General features: G+C 37.8%; 1 protein-coding gene across 8 annotated transcripts in view; it reads right to left on the reverse strand.

Moving 5' to 3' along the window:
• The window catches only part of Ogfrl1 (opioid growth factor receptor like 1), a 54,255-nt gene that overhangs the window by 22,934 nt on the left and 11,156 nt on the right, over window positions 1–20,165 (reverse strand). For 6 of the 8 annotated variants that reach the window (XM_021243755.2, XM_021243753.2, XM_004863997.4 and 3 more), the window contains one exon: window positions 11,042–19,279. In XM_021243755.2, the coding sequence (XP_021099414.1) occupies window positions 18,619–19,279 (661 nt within the window). In that variant the 3' untranslated portion in view covers window positions 11,042–18,618. The other 2 variants (XM_087205135.1, XM_087205134.1) reach the window with 2 other exon arrangements.

The raw sequence follows: 20,165 nt of genomic DNA on the forward strand, positions 1-20,165 counted from the left end.
CAGACTTTCAGTGCCTTTCCTCTGAAGAGTTCAGAGTACTTGAAAATGGATTATCTTAATATATTCCATTTTCTGGAAGGGTAAAAGACAAATATAACTATCCCTGATGCATAATAAAGGAAATGAGAGCACAGCTTAATAGGTTGTCAAGACCACAGTCAACTGTTAAATTATTCATATACATGTACATTTAGCGGCTCCATGTTTTTTAAATAGCATGTTTTTCTTTATTCTCTATGTTTCAAAATGCCTTTAAAACTTTAAGACAAAGCTAAAATATTACTTCTTCCATCAATCCCCCCTTGATCTTCAGGAAGAAATAAATGGCCAAACTGGCTATTATTAACCAGTTCCTGAATCTCAGTTGTTTGGATTTGGAAGAATTTCCTTAACTTGTGTTCAAATACAAGCAAAACTAAATACAAAATCCACCAGGAGTAGAAGGTATGATTGTATTTGGGAGCTGTAGCATCCATAACTTTTTAGATTTCCTGTATTATCCAAAGCTTTTGTAAATGTAATTTTTGTAATTAATTATTAGAAAAGCAAAACAAAGCAAATAATGGGGGAAAGGACATAAAGTTTTCTGAGATATCACTTTAATCTACAACTAAGAGCAGTTCCAAGACTAGGACACAGAAGCTATAGCTGAAAAGGGGGAAAGGACTTTGGATAGAGAGACAAAAATCCACCCCAAAGAACCCCCAAATTTTATTTCCTTCACGTGTTCTATCTAGATGCTACTCTGTTCCTAAGGCAGTGCAGGGGATGTGCAAAAATACTGGGGTACCTGTGCCAGTTTCAGGCAAGTGTAAGACACTGGTCAGATAGAGATGTCTACTGAGAAAAATAATCTCTCTTCATTAGATAAAAGGGAAGGACTCACTTAGAGCCTTCTGGTGGGAAGACTCAGCACAGAGTCAGTCCCAAATGGCTGGAGCCCAACAAATGCTTCTTGCTCCCACGTGTGAAGCTGAGCGTGAGTGGGTAACAGTGCCCGCAGGCATGCAGTGGTGAGGGGAAAGGTCAGGCTGCCCAAAGGGTCTTGAACACCGCAGCGCACTCAGGAGAAGCCTTTCTCTCTCTCTCAGTCTTGAGGTGAGCGCTGGACTGGGGGCAGCTCTGCCCTAAGAAGTAACATGGGCCCCTATTTCCCTCTGGAGCCTCTGCACTGTTGGGAGAGGCTGGAAAGTTGCAGGCCCCAGGGTGAAATCCAGCCTATTTTTGCAAATAACATTTTATTAAAATGCAAGCGTACTCATCTGTGTCTGCATCATCTTTAGCGGTTTTCACACAACTATGCAGGGACTACATGGTCACAAAGCTGAAAATATTTCCTATTTGGTCCTTCACAAAAAGTGTGCCTGTCCCTGCTCTAGGCCAGTGGGCTCGCTGGGCGGTAGGGGCGACATGGGGGGGACATTTAACTTCCCATCCGGGGACGAGAAAAGCACACAGTCGAGACTCCAAGGCTCAAACCTAGGAACAGCACACATTACTGCTCTCACCTTTGACAGCAGAGCGAAACAGAAGAAGCCTGGATCTTGCAGGACAGCTGCCAGTCTCCAACATGATGCACTTGTTTTGTCCCTCTGCCTCGGCCGGGGTCACGTAAAGTAACACACACCCGGTACATGTATGGCCACTTCCTCGTGTATGCCATGTCCTGGACCAGGTAAGAAACATCTAATTGCTACAAGCAGGACAATGCATTTCTGCTACTGCTGTCAGAGAGGCCAGTGAAGTACAATTTGGTACAAGGAGAGAAGTGTAAGAGAATGTAAGAAAAGTGAGTGTGGAGCCAACCCAAAGACAGATTGGGTTTTCACTGTACCACACAGTGACCTAAGCAACTAGGCACACAAGAAGTGTTGACCACACACAAAATATCCCTGGAGCCTCCAACAAGTCCCCGTTTAAAAAGGAAAAAAAAGTCTGTGTATAAAAAGATCTAATGAACAGTCACAATCCCAAAGGGACTTAACACTCCCTTTACTCTACAACTATATGAGATTAAAAGTTAAAAAGCCATCGAAGTTGATCTTTGTATTAGGATAATTCCCCACAGCAAGTTTTGCTATTGTCTTTGATTCCATTTTAAATGTCTGTGCACTGTGCTATCCTCACCCTTTTCCTAGAGGTGATTCCCATCCCATGGGAGCTTTTCCCAGCACCTGGGATATACAGTGCAACTGAGAGAGCAATGAGTTAGAGGTCCTCGCTCTTCTGCTTCCCAATCACAGGAACTTGAGGATTCATTCCACACACTCATTCAAATCGTGTGCCTTCCCTCCTGCAGGCAAGGCTGCTCTGAGAGACAGATACCAGAGTTGGAGCTACTGCCCTCTGAGAGGCTGTGCTTTGATGCTAGAGAGACTGAGAGGAAGGTGGAATTCCATCAGTGGGCACATGCAGGCTGGTCTGGAGGATGAGACCTCAGATGCAATGAAGAAGGAACTTGGCAGAGAGGGAAAGGAGACATGAAGGTCAACAGGTCAACGGCAGCCAGAATATCACCATCACCGAAGACTGGCTAGGAAAGAAGACGGAAGAAGACGGAAGCAGACCTGGAACACCAGTGAACCTGATGTCTATTCAGTAAGCAAAATGACTGAAAGTTTCTATGAAGAGGGGTGACTTGACCAAGGACCTTTATGGGATTACTCCCATAGCAGCAGGCACACGTGAATGCACTGCAGTTAGAGAGACTAGTTATAGGCTCTGAGAGTCAGGAAGCTATGAGAACAAGGCAGATGAGAAGAGGTGATCAGTAGGGAGCAAATTCAAGGAAGTATTTTCCCTATGCCAAAGCCGATCCAAACAATTAGCTCACAGAGGCCATACTCAAAACATGATGAAGCAGAAAATACAACACTTAAGATGACAGAAAAAAGGACATTTCAAAATTGATATGGCAAGGCCAGGAATTTAGTTCAGTGGCTCCATGCCTGCCTTGCAAGTGCAAGGTCCTAAGTTTGATCGCTGGTACAAAAAAAAAAAAAAAAATTGATATCGCAGAAAAATAACTCACCAGAATGTGTCTCAAACTTCTCTTGATGTTTATGAGGATTTTAAACTATTTTGGAAGTAAGAAAGGCAGTAAAACTAAAACTCTGGGCGGGGAGGGGGGGATGGAGGAGCAGGTTCCTCCGGAGTGAGGCCTTGGAGGAAATCACTCCTCTCTTAGGTCCTTTGTACTCACCAAAGCTAAAGGGATTTTCTAGGCTCTGCTTTTTAAATTTTTTTTTGACTGGGAAGACTCTTTCTCTCCCTCCCTCCCCCCCCTTCTGTCCTTCCTTCCTTATTGTACTATATTTTGCATACAATAAAATGTACATATTTGAAATGAACAGTTTGAAAAGGTTTGATGATGCATATACCATATAACATTAAACTATGAAATATTCCCCTCAGCCGCTCTCCTCCTCTCCCCAGTTCCCTTGTAATTCTTTACAATCAGGTAACTACTGACCTCATCTCTATCACTATACATTGATTCTCCAGCTCTAGAACCTCATATAGCTCAGCAGGTATTCTCTTGTGCCTGGATTCTTTTGTTCAGAATGTTTTTGAGATTTATTAATGTTTCTGCATATATAAGTATTTTATTGATAAGTCAGTTGTGTGAATATTCCACAACTTGTTTATCCATTCATCTCTTAATGGATATTAAGGTTGTTTTTAGTTTGGAATTGTTGTTTATAAAGCTACCATGAACATTCATATACTGATGTTTTGTGGACATAGGTTTTCATTTTTCTTGGGTATAGATTTTCATATATTTGTATATGACCCAGGGTCATATGTTTAAACTGACAAACTGTTTTCTAAAATAGTTATAATTTTACATTCTCAACAGAAGTGTATGCATTCCAGTCGCTCTCGTCTTTCCAACCCTTGATATTGTCAGCCTTTTTCTATTTAAGCCATTTTAGCAGGTTTATTGTTTATTGCTCCTGTTTCTAATTGTCCTCTTCTGACCATAAACAATGTGATCATGTGCTTACGCTCATGTCCTTCCTAGCCATTATATATTTGTGTGTGAGAAGTACATGCTCAAATCCTTTACCCAATTGTTTTATTGCCATGTGTCTTAATTTTGAGTTGTAAGAATAATTTACATATTTTGGAAATAAGTCCTTTGTCAGATATATATATATATATTTTTCTTATAGTCTATGGCTTGCCATTTTATTAGTGATATTTTTAGGAAGGTATAACTTTTAATAAAATCAATTTATCCACTTTTGCGGTTAGAGTTACATTCTATGTGCAAAATCTTTGCCTCCTCCAAAATCTTGAAAACCTTTTTCTTCTACAAGTTTTATATGTTCAATTTTTACTCTGGTCTATAATCCACTTTCTTTAGGCAATTATGTATGATGATCAAGGATCTTCTCCCCCTTATTTGAATATGAACATGTTCCAGCATTGTCTGTTGAAAATATTGTCCTTTTCTTATCACATTTCCTTGGCACCTCTGTCAAAAATCAACTCATTCTATGATTGTTGGTCCTGTTTGAAGCCTCCACTCATTTATTTCTCTCTTATTCCAAAACCACCCTACCTTGATTACATACCTTTAATAAAGCTTGCAATCATGAAATAAAAGTCCTCTAAATTTATTTTTAAGAATTACTTTGCAACTCTGGGTCCTTTATATTTCCATGTATCTATTAGAATCAGTTTGCTAATTTCTAGAAAGAAGTCCTCTGAGACTTTGAATGAGCATCTATTAAAATGTATTGATCAATTTGTGGAAAAATTTCAGTCTTAATGAGTTTTCTAGTCTACAAAATATGGTATCTTTCCTTTTTATTTATCTTTTAAATTTCTCTTAACAATCTCTTTTAGTTTTCAATGTAAAGATCATATACATATTTTGGTAAATTTATCAATATGTATTTTAGACAGCTGTCTTAGAAGTTAACTATTATGGGAAATAATCTTACCCATTATTTGTCAGTTTTATTAATTTAAATCTCAGAATAGCCATCTTTTCAAATTGGTGCTAGTGGAGGAAAGGTGTAAGAGGGAGGAGGAGTATGTCCCAATTTGAAACATTTCCAAATAGAAGATAATTTCTTGCTATACTAGGAAAATACAATCTGTAGATGAAATTTCACTCAACTCTGACTTGGAAGAATTTCAACATATTATATATACAACTGAGACAGTAAAAGTGAACAGCTCTCCCTGGTGTCAATTATGGAGCTACTTACCAAGATAATTAGGTCTTTAAGGTTGAAAGCAGATCCATCACGGATTATCCTGTCTGTAAAGCTACATATAGTTACCACTTTAAAATTATCGGATCTGTCACATTAATGTGCACTATTAAAATGTTTTCCTTGGGCTGCATATTTCTTTTAGCAGATTTCCCATATTTTAGTTTGAATCAGCAATAGCATTTGTGCAATTACAGAGATTGCAGGAGCCTAAAGATGGAAAATAGGTAAAAATGTTTTATCAGCAGAGTTTTATCTAGATGGACAATTTCTCTTTAAAGTGCTTTTGGGAAATCTAACTACCTCACTGAACTTTTTGTCATCCACACAAAAACAGTGATGATAAAGAGGAAACTAACTTTCTGAAGCATTAAATATTATATTATTTCTCTCACCAAAACCCCTGATGGGTATTTTATACATTTTCCTTAAAAAGTAGATTAGCTGAGATTCCTGAGATAAATTATAAATATAATAAGATTAACTTACACAATGCTTTTTCTATTTGTGATCTCAATTTTTCTCATATCACTCAAATTAGATAAAGAAGGATTAGGTGTTATCTAACCAGAAAACAAACTTTAAACAAAGATCAAAGAGATAGTGATTTATTGTATAGAGACTTGGCTCACTGGTTTTCCTTTCTATCCTTTCGTCCTTCCTCTTCTCTTTTTGACTTTGGCTTTTAAGAAGACACTCAAAACTCCAAATAGTAAAGAAATATTAGCAATAATAGTAGTTAGGTTATCCAGTTTGCATTGGAAATAAACACTGCAATTCTACAATCTTCAAGTCTCTGCAAGGTGAGTGTTATTATCTCCACTTTACAAAGAAACTGAAGCTGAACTGAGTGTAAGTAACCATTTGCAAGGTCATATGAACAAGTCAAGAAGATGAGACTGCAGGGAGATAGATCTTTCTCAAATGGGAGGGGATAGAGAGATAGATGGAGAGAGGGGAAGGGAGGGAAAGGGGATGAAAAAGGAATTGAGATGTATTTTATACATGTACCAATTCCACACAAGGAATGTAAGCATTTTATGCTGAAACATGTAGAAAGGAAGGAAGGGAGGAAGGAAGGGAGGGAGGGAGGGAGGGAGGGAAGGGAAAAAAAAAGTTGAGACTCAAACTTCAGAGCCAAATCCTTCTGCATCATCAGATGGCTCCCACGCTGTCCATTGCTCTACAGGGCTAGGAGTCTACATGATGTGGCCTCTATTGGGAGCAATCTCCACACCAAAGGCTATCGGCTCCACCACGGGCATCACTGGGTTGAGATTCAAATGGTCAGAAGAGCCTAATTGAACACTAGCAGCTACCAGTCTAAGGAGCAGACTCGCCCACCACTCCTACAGCTCCACCTGAGACTACCCAAAGGACACCACGGACATCTCACCTCTTCTCTGCTGGCACGAATTCCTTATGGACCTCAAGCCATCTTGGGCAAGCAAAGGGGAGTGCAAACTTCAAATAACTAATAATTTATTGAAAGAAACAGGATTACTCCAAAGAGGCTGCTGTACTGGCTCTGACCCCAATTTTGTTTGTTTAGGGGTTTTTTTTGGTGGTACCGGGGATTGAACTCGGGACCTTGCACTTTTGAGGCAGGTGGCAGAACCACTGAGCTAAATCCCCAGCCATCTGATCCCAATTTTGGAGAGTTTGAATGTTTAAATGGAAAAGAGACATAAACACAAAGTAATCGAAATATTGCTATTGTCAAGTCTGGGACATGCTGATAATTAGCAAAAAGGGACTCATGAAGATCAGATGAGCTATGAAAAAACAGAAGCTACATTTCTTACATATCTGTGTTTGGTGTTTTGTCATTTTATTGTACTTTTATAATTTGATTTCATTAGCATAAACTAAAGGACAAACCAAAGGAGGACTAATCCTTTCCACAAAATTAAGCTCAGTTGTTTTCAAAATCTACAAAAACACTCATCTTTCTTGGGGTTGCTTATGAAGAAAGTTAAAACCATTTGAGCTATCTCCATACTGATTTCCACAGTGGTTGCACCAGTCTGCACTCCCACCAACAATGGAGAAGGGTTCCTTTTCCCCCACAATCCCGCCAGCATTTGTTATTGGTTGATTTCTTGAAAGCAGCCATTCTTTCTGGAGTGAGATGGAATCTCAGCATTGTTTTCAACTGCATCTCTCAGATGACCAGTGATGATGAACATTTTTTCATATGTTTATTTGCCGTTTCTACTTCTTTGAGAAATGTCTGTTCATTTCAGATGCTCATTTTTGGATTGAGTCTTTAAATTTGGGAGGTCTGATTTTTTTAAGTTCTTTATATATTCTAGATGGTAGACTTTTGTCTGGAATTAAAAGCATCATACCACAGTAATATAAGTGCACCCATGTTTATAGCGGCACAGTTTTTAATAGCTAAATCTTGAATACAGCCCAAATGCCCATCAACTGGTGACTGGATAAAGAAGGCATGTGGGTTTTTTTTTTTTTCTTATAAAATGGAGTACTACTCAGCCATAAAGAATGACAAACTAGAGACATTTATAGCTAAATAGATGCACACTGAGGCCAGACTCTTAAGTGAAATAAATAGGACACACATGTGTAAATAACAAATAATTTCTCTGGTGTGAGAAACTGAAAATATAAATGAGAACCAAAATGTATGATAGATAAAGTGAAATAGGAAGAAAAGGTCCAAAGAGGAAGGGGAAGTGGGAGGGGTAGGGGAAAGGAAAGAAGGGAAAGGAAAAAATATGAGAAAAGAAAAAAATGGAAACAAAGTCTTTGTAAATAGGGAGGGATGGAGGGGTTGAAAGGAGGGCAGGGGAATGGGGAAAAAAAATAAGAACAGCAATATATCATGTAAAGGTACAAGTTCCCAATGATGAATGTCATTATATTGTATACCTAAAATGTACCAATAAACTTAATAAAAAAAACCATTTAAGTGATCATTTACTTCCATCCACTAAAACTTCTACCGGGCTTCCCTTTAAGGAATCTTTAAAGTAAGAGAGTTTTTAGTTTCAATTTAGTTGTCAACATGCAGAAAAAAGAAAGGCTCAAAACAAAAAAGCAATATAATCTGAAAATTGAACATTAAGAGGAAAAACTACTCCTTCGAGTGTGGCCTTCACTGTCAATCAGAATTTCTGTCCAAACTGTAAAAACAGAAGGAGAAAGCCTGCTTTGCTGTGAACTGCCGAGTGAATTGCTTTTATTCTGCCAAACACCCCAGATGGTTTTCTTACAGAAACTTCCATCTCACACTCACATTTGTTTATTCCCATGCATGTAACTCTGCCAGGGTCTGAAACAGGTACTTCACTGATCCACTGAATATGATTTTTAAATTACTTCATCTTAGCTAAACTTTCAAGCCAGGGCTGACACTGTAACTTCACTGAGTACTTGCCTGGCATGCTTGTGGATCTGGGTACAATCCTCATCATGACCCAAAAATAAATAAAATAAAATAAAATTTCAAGCAAAGCAGCAAAAGAGGGGCCATGTACTTCCTTTCCCTTTTTAAACCTTGAGTTTGAAGCTGCTATTACATTAGTTTAAACCAACTAACAACTAAGTGACCCAAGAAACCATACATTTGTAAAACAAAATATTAAATATTTATGAAATGTTTCAAGACAAATCTTTGTACTGTCATACAAATACTTCATTTTAAGGCTGTCTTGAAAAAGACATCTTTTTTTCAGGAGTAGATCAGAAATAGCTGTCTGTACACATACACATCTTGTTTCCAGATATTATTGTTAAATACATTTTAAAAACATTTAGTAACTGTTATTGAGTGTTTATTGTGGGCCCTATGTTAAACAGTCAAGGAACAAAAATACACTGTGGCATTCTGTGCAGGATCCATTCTGCCTTGGTGGTAGAGAGAAGACTGGAGTCTTCTGTAACAGACAAATAGATGAAAGCAGTGAAGATGGGTTGGAAACAAATCCAAGGAGAAACATAAACAGAATTTGCTATCCAATTGGATACAGTGATGAATAAGAAGTCAGGAAACACGCTCCCAGTTTGGGGATCAGGCAATGCTACTCGATGAGATTAAGAAACATCAGGGCCAGAATAGTTAGTGCAGCAGGCTCCATGTTATCCAAGAGATCTAAAGAGCTACTGTATCGCTGCTGTCAGAGATAATGGTATTCAAAGACCTCTTCAGAGGCCCAGTGGTTTGTTTCACAAATGAAAACGTTGGAATCCTTTCCAGAAAGGATTCATAAGCACTAGCAGGGTGTCAAAAGCATCAGATGGTGAGAAAACCTCTTCCACAAACAGTACTCACGTCTTGGATTCCTACTGCAGTACGGGTCAGTCCACTGCTTGGGATGATGCTCTGGAATGGATCTGATTATGGATATGAAGGAGAGCAGATCTGGGTAAATGGGGCCATGCATATCACACCCAGTGAGAGCCCCAGTGCAGGGGTTCACTTTGTAGCCTCTTGCATCTGCAGTGTTTGGGCAGGGAAGTCATGACACCTGTCCACACCTCTGCTTCATTTCTGTAAAATTAGGATTCATACTGCCAACTATAAAAATTTGTAATTTCCCTTCCCATTTCTGGACATTGAAACAGATAAAATTAGAGGGAATGTTTGAAATTCATCCAGAGTTTTGCTTCTCAAAGGAAATGAAAATGTTAAATTTCTATTCAAGTCAATAAGAATTTATTTCATATCTTGTTGGTAGTACATGTGTAGTATTTGAGATAAAGGGGTGCACAAGACCCAAGACCTTTAGTGATGCTATTTTAATGTCAAAGTATGAAGACATCTACAATTTGGAATTCCAAAAGATGAATACTTACTTAGCACAAGATTATTTGTCCTTGTGGGTCTGATTATAAAAGAACAATGGCAAGTTGGCCACCACATTTATAGAATTAATTATATATACATTATTAAATAATGTTCATTTTTAAGTGGCCACCTACCAAGATATGAAGCAAAAATTTATTTGGAAGATTAGAAATTAAAATTCCCTGCTTTCAATAAGAATCAAACTGACAGTGTCCTAAAATAAATTAAGATGGTTTCCTGACTGTGACTGTAAGGCTTCACTTCCTCCTCATACTCCAGCCCTTTTCCTGCTGGAGAAGGAATCTCTCCAAGAAATTATTGAGGAAGGAAGAGCTGCTTTGTACATTACATTCACAGTGGGGAGACTTCTGTAAATATCAACATGTCTAAGATAAACCATCAATTCTGTACCTGAAAGCTTTCTTTAGTGGGAAGTAGAATTTATGACATTTATTTGGATCTACATGGGTTGCATTAGATACTGAGTTCCACTGACATAAATGCACTCCAATTCCTGTTGTGATCATGCGTTTTGCCATTTCCTACAACACTAGCACCTACTATAAATGTCAGGAATATGCCCTCATCATTTCTCACTCTCTCTAATCCTTCCAAGGAACTCACAAACTAGATATGTACTCCTACGGAGGAGAGTTTGCAGGGCTTTCCCATGGCTACCTAGCCAATTATAAGTGATGACCTTGCCATATGTACCAAAGTCCATCCCTCTTCAAATCCTGCTCTGTCCCCATTAAATAAAATGTCTCTTTGGCTTTATCCCCCATCCTGTTTGGGACTTTTCCTTGAACTTCTCTTTCCCACAACAGTGAAATCACCCATTGGAAGATATCAGACAACCTGGGTGTTCTAAGGAGAGCTGCCAGATCTCCTGTGGCTCATCCATCCACCACAAGGCCTCTGCTGACTCCCTGCTTCCTTCTCCAAAGCTGAAAATAGACGAAATCAGCTATTTCGATCACAACAAAAACACAACATGCCATTGGAGTACAAAATATTTGTGTATTTACCAGTGTTGAATATGTGATAGGGTTATAAAAAATAGAAAAATGCAAACCATTATAGCAAAATTAATAAACTCAGTCTTCCCAAGTAGTTAAGTTGAATCCACATTGGTTCAGTAATCTGCCTCATTAGTGACCCATTTTAAAATTCTGTTCCAATTAATCCTACACATTCATGGGATAATCCCACGGGCAAGATAATCCTTAGATGTTCTCTTTATTAGTCTGACTCTTCAATCACTAGCATCAAAGCCTATAATCACACAGAAGAACCAAACCGCTCTTTATCAGTTTTCCCAAGCCAGAATTTCCTTCCACACCAGCTCACCTGCTTTGCATCCACCAGGGGCTTAAAATGAAGAAAATGTTGTCAGTCTTTTTTCCAAAGTTTCTCCCTTATTAAATTTTATATTTTTGTAGAAATGCAAGCTGCATTTCTCACTAACCTGAGAATCTCCATTTTCTTTTGATTTTACATTGCCTTCAGATTTGTCTGTGTGGAAAGAAACCCCTTCAATTTTCTATTACCAGAACATGTCCATTCTTCCCCTATGACAATAATTGCTTGTTTGCATTCCTCTCTCTATTAAACCATTCATCTAAAAGGCTTCATTAAAGTCATGCTCAATCACCACTGCGCCTGTTATCCTTTTTCTTTCTCTCTTATCAGCTTCTCAATTATTCACAGTGTGACTTCATTCTCTTGGCACAATATATCCTCGGCTCTCTCCCCTCCCTTTTCCTGCCTAGATAGGTCAATATAGCCACGCTCAACTGTTCTGCTTTTGCTCATTTTTATCCACACTGTCCTGTGATTCCTAGAGCTACCTTTTCACTTTCATCTCACAACTGCATTTTTCTTAATAAAAAAATCTGACTTCCTAAAAACACTTCCCTGCTTAAGCAGAAAAAAAGTCATCTCCACTAACTGTTCCTAGTCAGGAATCTGTGTGAAATACACTTTTAAAACTGCATTGGAACAAAGTAGGAAAGAAGAACAAAATAAGCACCCAATGGGCCAGGGATTTAGCTCAGTGGTTCAGGTGCCTGCCTTGCAAGCACCAGGTCCTGAATTCGACCCACGGTACCAAAAGCTAAAAAAGAAAATAAGCACCCAAGTATTTGCACATGTGATCTGCCCTGTAAAATCACATGATAAAAATAACCACATGCAAATAAGATTTCACCCCTCACAATAAAATATTTACTCGATAATAGGAAATATCAATCTGATATATTAATAAAAAAATTATGTTTAATCATAGGAAAACAGCAAGTCATTTTTTCCAGCTTTTTAAGGATATTTTAATCATGTGAAACCATCATAATGTAATGTAGGCACAGTGCTAAAATGTTACCAAAGATAAAATGGTTTTTATTAGTTTTACAGGACATATATTTGGAAAGAGTTGTTAAAAATAATTACTCTGAAGGACCTCTAAATATATTGAGAAACAATATTTTGACAAACAGCAGTAAGCAACAGAAACTATTGCTCTTTATACACTTTTGGCATCCTACTGCCATACAGTTACAGATTTATAAAATAAGCATCTTAACAGTGCCACACAGATCCAGAAACTGGTTACAACTCGTACCACACACACACAGCTTCTTGCCCTTCATGCTGAGCACAGAGCAGATATGGCCCCGGGGCCACTGGAGCAGTGCTTCCATGACAAGGACAACCTATCTCTGTAAGAACCATAACCACTTCCCTGAAATGTCTGAAATACAAGGGCACCATAGCTTCACAGTTTGAAACAGTGCCTGGATTCAGTCCGATCTACCTTTGTAGGTAATAAAAAGGAGAGCCAGTGTCTTACTCAGGGATGGGGAGGGAGGCAGGCTTTGTTCTCCCCGGTTTCTTAGTTATAATGCCACACAACATGCTGTCCACTCTCCAGCACAGGAGACAGGTGCTTCTTCCCTAGCTCTCCTATCACTGGTTCTCTTATCTAGAGCCACTCTGTCAATTTAGCTCTTCTTAGTAAACCACCAACACGGGAATTAAACTTGGATGGTGACCATTTGATGACTTCCACCAGCCACAGCAGTGTCCAGGAGGAGTGGACAAAACTCATGGTGCCCGCGAGAACAGCAGTGGGATCTGTTTCCATAGCAACCCCTAAGCCCCGGGGCACTGACACCGACAGCACAGAGCACCCAGAGCCTCTCTGACCGTTTCTCACTTGCTTCCAAGAACTCCGGCATGCGCACAAACTTAAACTTGGTTTCGTCTTTATTTCTGTGATTTCTTGTTACTAGGTCTCATCTTTTTATTCCTTTGTTTTCTTTAACATGAAACTAAATGTTAGCCCTGAAAAAAATGCTCATTTAACCAAATGGAACATTTCTTAGCCCAAAGCTTATTGAAAAACGAATCTCTCTAGTTAATACAAACTGTTCCACAAACTTCTTTACAATTTAAAAAATGAAAATGATACACACTATAGTTTATTTTTCCATAAGGTTCTCTGATCTAGAACAAATAAGAGCTTTTGGCATAACAAGTGAACACGAATGCTTTTCTTGGAATCATTTTATTAAAACGTATATATGAAAGAACAGCCCAAAAGAAGTTTTGCTCGAAGAACTTGGGGACAGTGGTAATTTAATTCTTCCCACGATAGCTTTAGAGATATAGGGAAAATTTACATAGCGGATGCCCAACTGCTCATAATTTTCTAAACAACTACAAAACAGTGGCAACGAAATGACAGCGCTATTTTGTGAAAATGGACACCTGTTCAAATTGTGTGTGGCCTTCCTCCCCAGAACTCAGAGATCTTGGGCCCAGCATCCCCACGCTCCTAGAAGGCTGAGGAGCTACGGCGCCATGGAAGAGGACAGCGCCAGGGAGGAGCCCACTTCCCCAAGATACCCACCCTGATTCAGCTGACTTCTCCCTCTCTGGACTCTACTTCCAACAACGGATTGGGCTGCAACACAAAGCACTTTATTAGATTGTCCACATGAAAACTTTGATACAAGAAAACAAGCATGTAAAGAAGTTTTTCCCTCAAGTAGCCAAGACAGACAAACTTCACAACAGAATACAAAAAAGTAGAAGACAAAGAACACATCCTCTAATCTAGGATAAAACCAAGAACAGGGTTTTTCAAATGGTCCTAATAAGATTATAGCATAAAAATTTCTCAAATTATTTTTAGATTGCTCCAAATATCTACTAGAATTAAAATTTTAATAGTTTTTCTAATACTATTTTTGCATCTATATGCATTAAAGAACAAGAAGTAAAACATAAATATTACTGCAGTAACTAAAATGTTTAAAGTGAAAATTACAGTACCTACCAAAACTAAGACAAAGCCTAAATAAATGTAACCACACAAGTTAATCTCTCCTACTCTAAGCCCTTTTTTTGTCAACTATATCACAATGCTGATAATGCGGTGAGTATACCTCTCTATGAACCAATGCTCTTGTCTCAAATGACAACTGCTCCAAAATAATAAAGCACTGAAGTAAATGTCATTAACATAATTGATGCTCATGGTTTGGAAAGTTCTTTATGACAAGCTTTCACAATGAATAAAAATGTGAATTTCTGAATGAAAACCCCTTACATTCATAAAGGCACAACTGGACACCTCCAGGCACTCACATAACTATATGATTATTCATTTCAATAAGAGATTTCTAAAAACAGTCTGTCCCTGAACACAATCTGCTGGGTAGGTTGGTAACCGGAACAAGGCAGGAGGCAAGAAAGTACTCACTGTCACCCTGGAGATAATTCACACAAATCTGTTCCTTTAAAAACAGCACAGAACTCAAAGCTGGCAGAAGTCAGCAGATACACGTGCCTAACTTCCTAGGTCCAATATTGACTCGGCCATATTTCTTCTCTACAATTGCACCCACATTTAAAATGATCCTTGTATTTCTAATTCCGTCCTACCTTATACGTAACACATATGCCCCAAAGAGAAAGGAGAATTTTCTAAGTGAAAAACAAAATAGAGATCTTCAAAACCATTCTTGTAACAAGGGATTCCCTATTTATACCAAACAGACATGAAAGCCCTGTAGATATAATTAAGCAAAATCCAGAGGATCTTTCTTTTCTTGGGTTACAAAATACAGACTTTTAGAAGAGCCTCAACTATAGTTTAAAAAAATTGCTTGACTTAGTTACTAAGTGCATTATAAACTCAGTCATAACTCTACTTATAAACTCGGCAAATTTAATGGTGAAACAATTAACCAATATTCTCTATCCATAAATCTAAACAATTTTTGAACATCTGATGTGGAAGTTTATTTCCCAAAATGATTTTTGAAAAAGCTCAGATGTAGCCCTGTACTGTTTTTCCTTTTTCACCAGCTCATACGCCTACTCAGATTAAAGTTTAAAAGCTAGAAGCCAAATAGGTAATTTGCTATGATAAGACACAAAACAATGACTAGGACAGATTTTATGGCATTTTTATATGATTATGTTTTTAAAAATGAGCAAAAACTCTTAGAACTTCCCTAGGAACTCCTGAGGTGTAGCTTTTATCTTCTCCTTAAACCTGGAAAAAAGCAGTCTCAAAACCTAAAACAAAACAATATAAGTTTTGAACTGACAATTAGACTTGATTTAGTGAGAGCAGACAGATCTTCACTTCTATCATAGTTACTCTGCATTTCTTGAGACTGAACATAAAAATGTATGTTACAATAATCTTAATGTTAGAAACTCTTCTACTGTACAGAAATATATCTTATCATGTCACTTTACAGTATTTCAAAATAATTTCACATAATCTTTGATATATGAAAGCACAAAATACTAGAAATGTATTAGACTTATCAGACAATATCTATTTGCCATGATATGCAAATTAGTATGTTATGAATAGCCAATATTTAGCATCCTTGCAGGCTGTAGTACAACAATAAAGACTATATATTTGCAAATATTCAATAATGTTTCTAGCTATTTGGCCATGCTCACTGCATTTTCTGTAATATGTTCTCTGCAAATTTTGGCAAGCATGTGGTTGTTTTTAAAAATATAAAACATAGGAGTTAAACTGGAGGCCAGTTTCATATCTAAGACACATACATATCTATACATCTTATTTAAAAAACTATTAAATGTACAAAGTATTAATAGAAAAAATTCTATCTTCAAAAGGAATGACATCCCCTTACTTGTTCTCCACTAAATAATTCTCTCTTTATTTACAGATTAAATGTAGGAAACATAGTATCAGATATGAATATGCATTTTAAAAACATTATGGAGGAAAAAGGCCACTATTTTGTATGGAAGCAGGGCAGTTCTCCCCTTGAAACAAAATATTTTCATATTAAATGGTATGACCTGACAAAATCTCATAAATACTCTAAAAGCTCAGTTGTTAAATGAAATGCTTTTACCTCCAAGGGCTCTGCTATGAAACAATTTATAAGTAGTTGAGATTATATTATTTTATATCTGATAACTGTTTATTAATAGTATTGGGTCATATATATGTAACATTAAACACTCAGAAAGTGGTCTGAACATGTCCTATATGCAAAATTTGTAAGAATTACAATCCAGACCAATTTGACAATATACGGGCATCCCCTAATCCTAGGAAACTGTTTATTGAGATCTATGGGGACATTGTTAGAAGCACCACATAAAAGGGTCCATGTATTTCTTGCAGGTAAGAAAGAAACTGAAATGTAAATCTAAATTGTTAAACAGTACACAAACAGCATAAAGCAAAAATTGACATATTATGGGAACTAAAAATGATCAAGCATTCTGTATCTACTTATTGGAATATGATATATGCTATGTGACTGCCACTAAGATTCACATAAAAAATCAAGGTTAAGCAACTGGGACAGTTTTGTGTATATTTCAAAGCAATAAAATCCCAATTCTAAAAGCATCCTATCATTGTTAACTATTTTCTAGAAATCCATTGTTGAAAGTGTGGGTTGATAGAGGCAACAGAAGATGATAATGTGATATAAAATTTTAATAATGCCTGCTAGGCACGGTGGCACAGGCCCTAATCTCAGCCTGCTGGGAAGCTGAGGCGGGAGGACTGCAAGTTACAGCCTGGGCAACAAGCCACTTAGACTCTGTGTTTAAAAAAGGGGGTGAGTGGGTGAGGATTTAGTTCAGAGCAAGGGTCCTGAGTTTAACACGTAACATGGGCAAAAAAATCCTCCGGGGATTAAGGTAAATTTTTCTTAAAAGCCTGAGAGAGAGAGATCAAAAAGGAGTCAATTCTTTTCTAAATGAAATATAGTGAAAATGTCTTATCTACTCATTTTCTATTTTTGTACGTACATTTTGCAGTTCTTATCACAGTGTTTGATTTTCTCATTTCCAATGAATTAATAATAATGTTGTAGGAAATAAAATTGTGTATGACCAATGCTATGTAACATATTCAGTACTCATTAGAACTGAGTGCATGGAATTTCAAACTGTTCTCAATTTCAAAGTTTGATGATGTAAAATTACATAATATATAGAGAGACATTGTGAACTATGCAACATTAGTAAATTCATAATTTACATAACACCAAGATTTTAGTAATTTAAGGGACTGCTTATTGACAGTGCAAGAGACATGCTTTTTAAAAATGAAAAAAATGAGTAATTTCCCTTCTCATTTTTTAATGCTTCAGTCATCTACATCCAGAAGCAACCACCAAATTTATATGGAATAGCCACAGAAAGCAAAATACTTTTTTTTTACTCTTGTACTAAAATTTGTTTTTAAACACTTAATAGAGAAAACATTTTTATTAAACAAAGAAAATTTCTAAAATCATACAATTAAAAGTCCCTCTCTAGGGGCCGGGGATTTAGCTCTGTGGTTCTGCCGCCTGCCTTGCAAGCACAAGGACAGGAGTTCGATCCCTGGTACCAAAAAAAAAAAAAGGCCCTCTCTGTTCCAGTTAGATGTCAATAAAGACCACTCTAATGTGCTAGAAAGGCACATGGTAGCTGACAAAGATGGAGGCTGGGGTAAGGGAGGGGACAGGAGAGACAGGGCACCACCAAGTGAGCTGGGTAGTCAGAGAGTCCCAGGGACATCCATTCTACTTATCACACTAAAAATAAGCACAATGAGGTGTGTAGTCAAAGAATCTAAATTATTTTCCGAATATATTTGAGAACACCAAGACTCTTTCTTCCAGCTTCAAAAATTAATCTAAAAATCAGGGAAAGTTGTAGTGATATAATGAAATTATTCTTTTTCTTCATGTAGATTCTCTCAAAACAAAGTATTTGATAATCCAAATACATGATCTTTTTCTAGATGTCTTGAAAATAACCTAAAACTATCATCATATAGAGAATTTGAGAACTCACATCCTAAAACATTCATTTATTGGCTCTCATCTTAAAACTTATTAAGTATCTGATTGTCATCCAAAAATAAAAAAACAACAAAATGTTTACAATGGAAATCACAATCAGAGGGCTTACATTTGACATGTGACCTTGTCACTGTTCTTTAAGATAGCCTCAGGCAGCTTTTCCCTCTTAACCTAAACTGGGCTGTGGCTTTCTGGGGCTTCACTGTCACGGAACCTCATCGTGGCAGCTGGTACTCTCAGCCTCGCTTCTGTCGCCTTTGCTATGATTTTCCCCCTCTTCCTCTTTTTCAGAAGGTGACAAGCCCTCGGTGTTTTCTGCAGGGCTAACAGCTGTTTTTTCCAGTTGCAAACTTGTGCTTTCAGCCCCACTGTCCTCGAGGTTTGTGGGCTTTGCAGGGTCACTGCTGGGCTCCAGGCTGGGCTTCCCTGTCTCTTCCCCGGGCTCTTTGGGTGCCACTTTCCTCTCTTCAGCTGTTTTGCTATTTAGGTGAACAGCAGTGGAGGAATTTTTGTCGTCCTTGGCTTTTTTGTGCATAGAAGTCTGACCGTTGTGACTGGAGCCAGGAGGGGCAGCCACCTTCTGGCCCTTGCTGGCCTCTGCCTGCTCTTTCCTTGGTGGCCCCCAGATAAAGTTCTCAGAAGGTCTGTAATGTTTCTGGGCAAATCGCAGGAGCTTTCTCCTCTCTCTCCTGTCTCTGATGGTATAAACAAAATACTCCAGCGCACTCTGCTTAATATTGGGAATGGTGTTTTCCACAAGGGCCTCGTGAAGGATAAATTTTACAAGAGGAGATTTAAAACTTTCATATCCCAGCTCACCGAGGCTTTTAAGAATACGGGTGATTCTTAGATAGTTGTGCTGAGACCTGGAAGAGAGGATTGAATAAAATGAGGGGGAAATTGTGCGGTGGAAAGCAAGAAGATGGAAATTACTGGAGTAACATTTTTAATGGAAGTGTAAGACAAAGAAATAAGCACTGTAATGACTTTTAAAAGGTCCTATCAGATACTATTATGAATATATCAGAATCTATTAAATGTATTAAATAAAACCTATGCCTTGAGGTAATGCCAATCTAACTCAAAATGTATAAACTCTTTTTTAGTTCATATTAGAAAAATATTTTGATTTAAATTTATCCTCACTAACGCTGAACTTTTTAAAATTGAATTCATTGAGGATAGATGATCTAACAGAGCATTTACTAAGTCAACTGGGGCACAGTATCATCTCATGTCGTCACAAGAAGGGTATACAGAACAGTAAGATATTTTGAGAGAGCCAGAAAGACAATGTTCACACACCTTTTATTTTAGTATATTGCTATAATTGTTCAATTTCATTAGTTGTTAATTTCTTACTGTGCCTAATTTCTGCACTGAACTTTATCATAGGTGTGTATGTATAGGAACAAAACACCATGTATGTAGGGGTCTGTGCCATCACATACACTGGAGGTCTTGGATTCCATGCCTATGAAGGAGGAGGAACTTTGGTACCTGTAGCATCACCACAGGTAACTAGGGCTCAACACAAACACATTACCTAGCAGCTGAGTGGTAGTATTAACAGTGTCAACTGATCAATAAGCCAACTCACAAGGAGAACAGCAAAAAAGATCTTATTTTATTGTATTTATTTTTTTGGTACTGGGGATCAAACTCAGGACCTTGCACTTGCGAGGCAGGCGCGGGAACCACTGAGCTAAATCCCTGGCAAAACACCTTATTTTCGAAGAATAATTCTGACGA

This window comes from Heterocephalus glaber, unplaced genomic scaffold (genome assembly GCF_053883595.1).
Source record: "Heterocephalus glaber isolate CG9 unplaced genomic scaffold, H.glaber_assembly_v1.0 deba00000594, whole genome shotgun sequence".
NCBI classification, from domain to species: Eukaryota; Metazoa; Chordata; class Mammalia; order Rodentia; family Bathyergidae; genus Heterocephalus; species Heterocephalus glaber.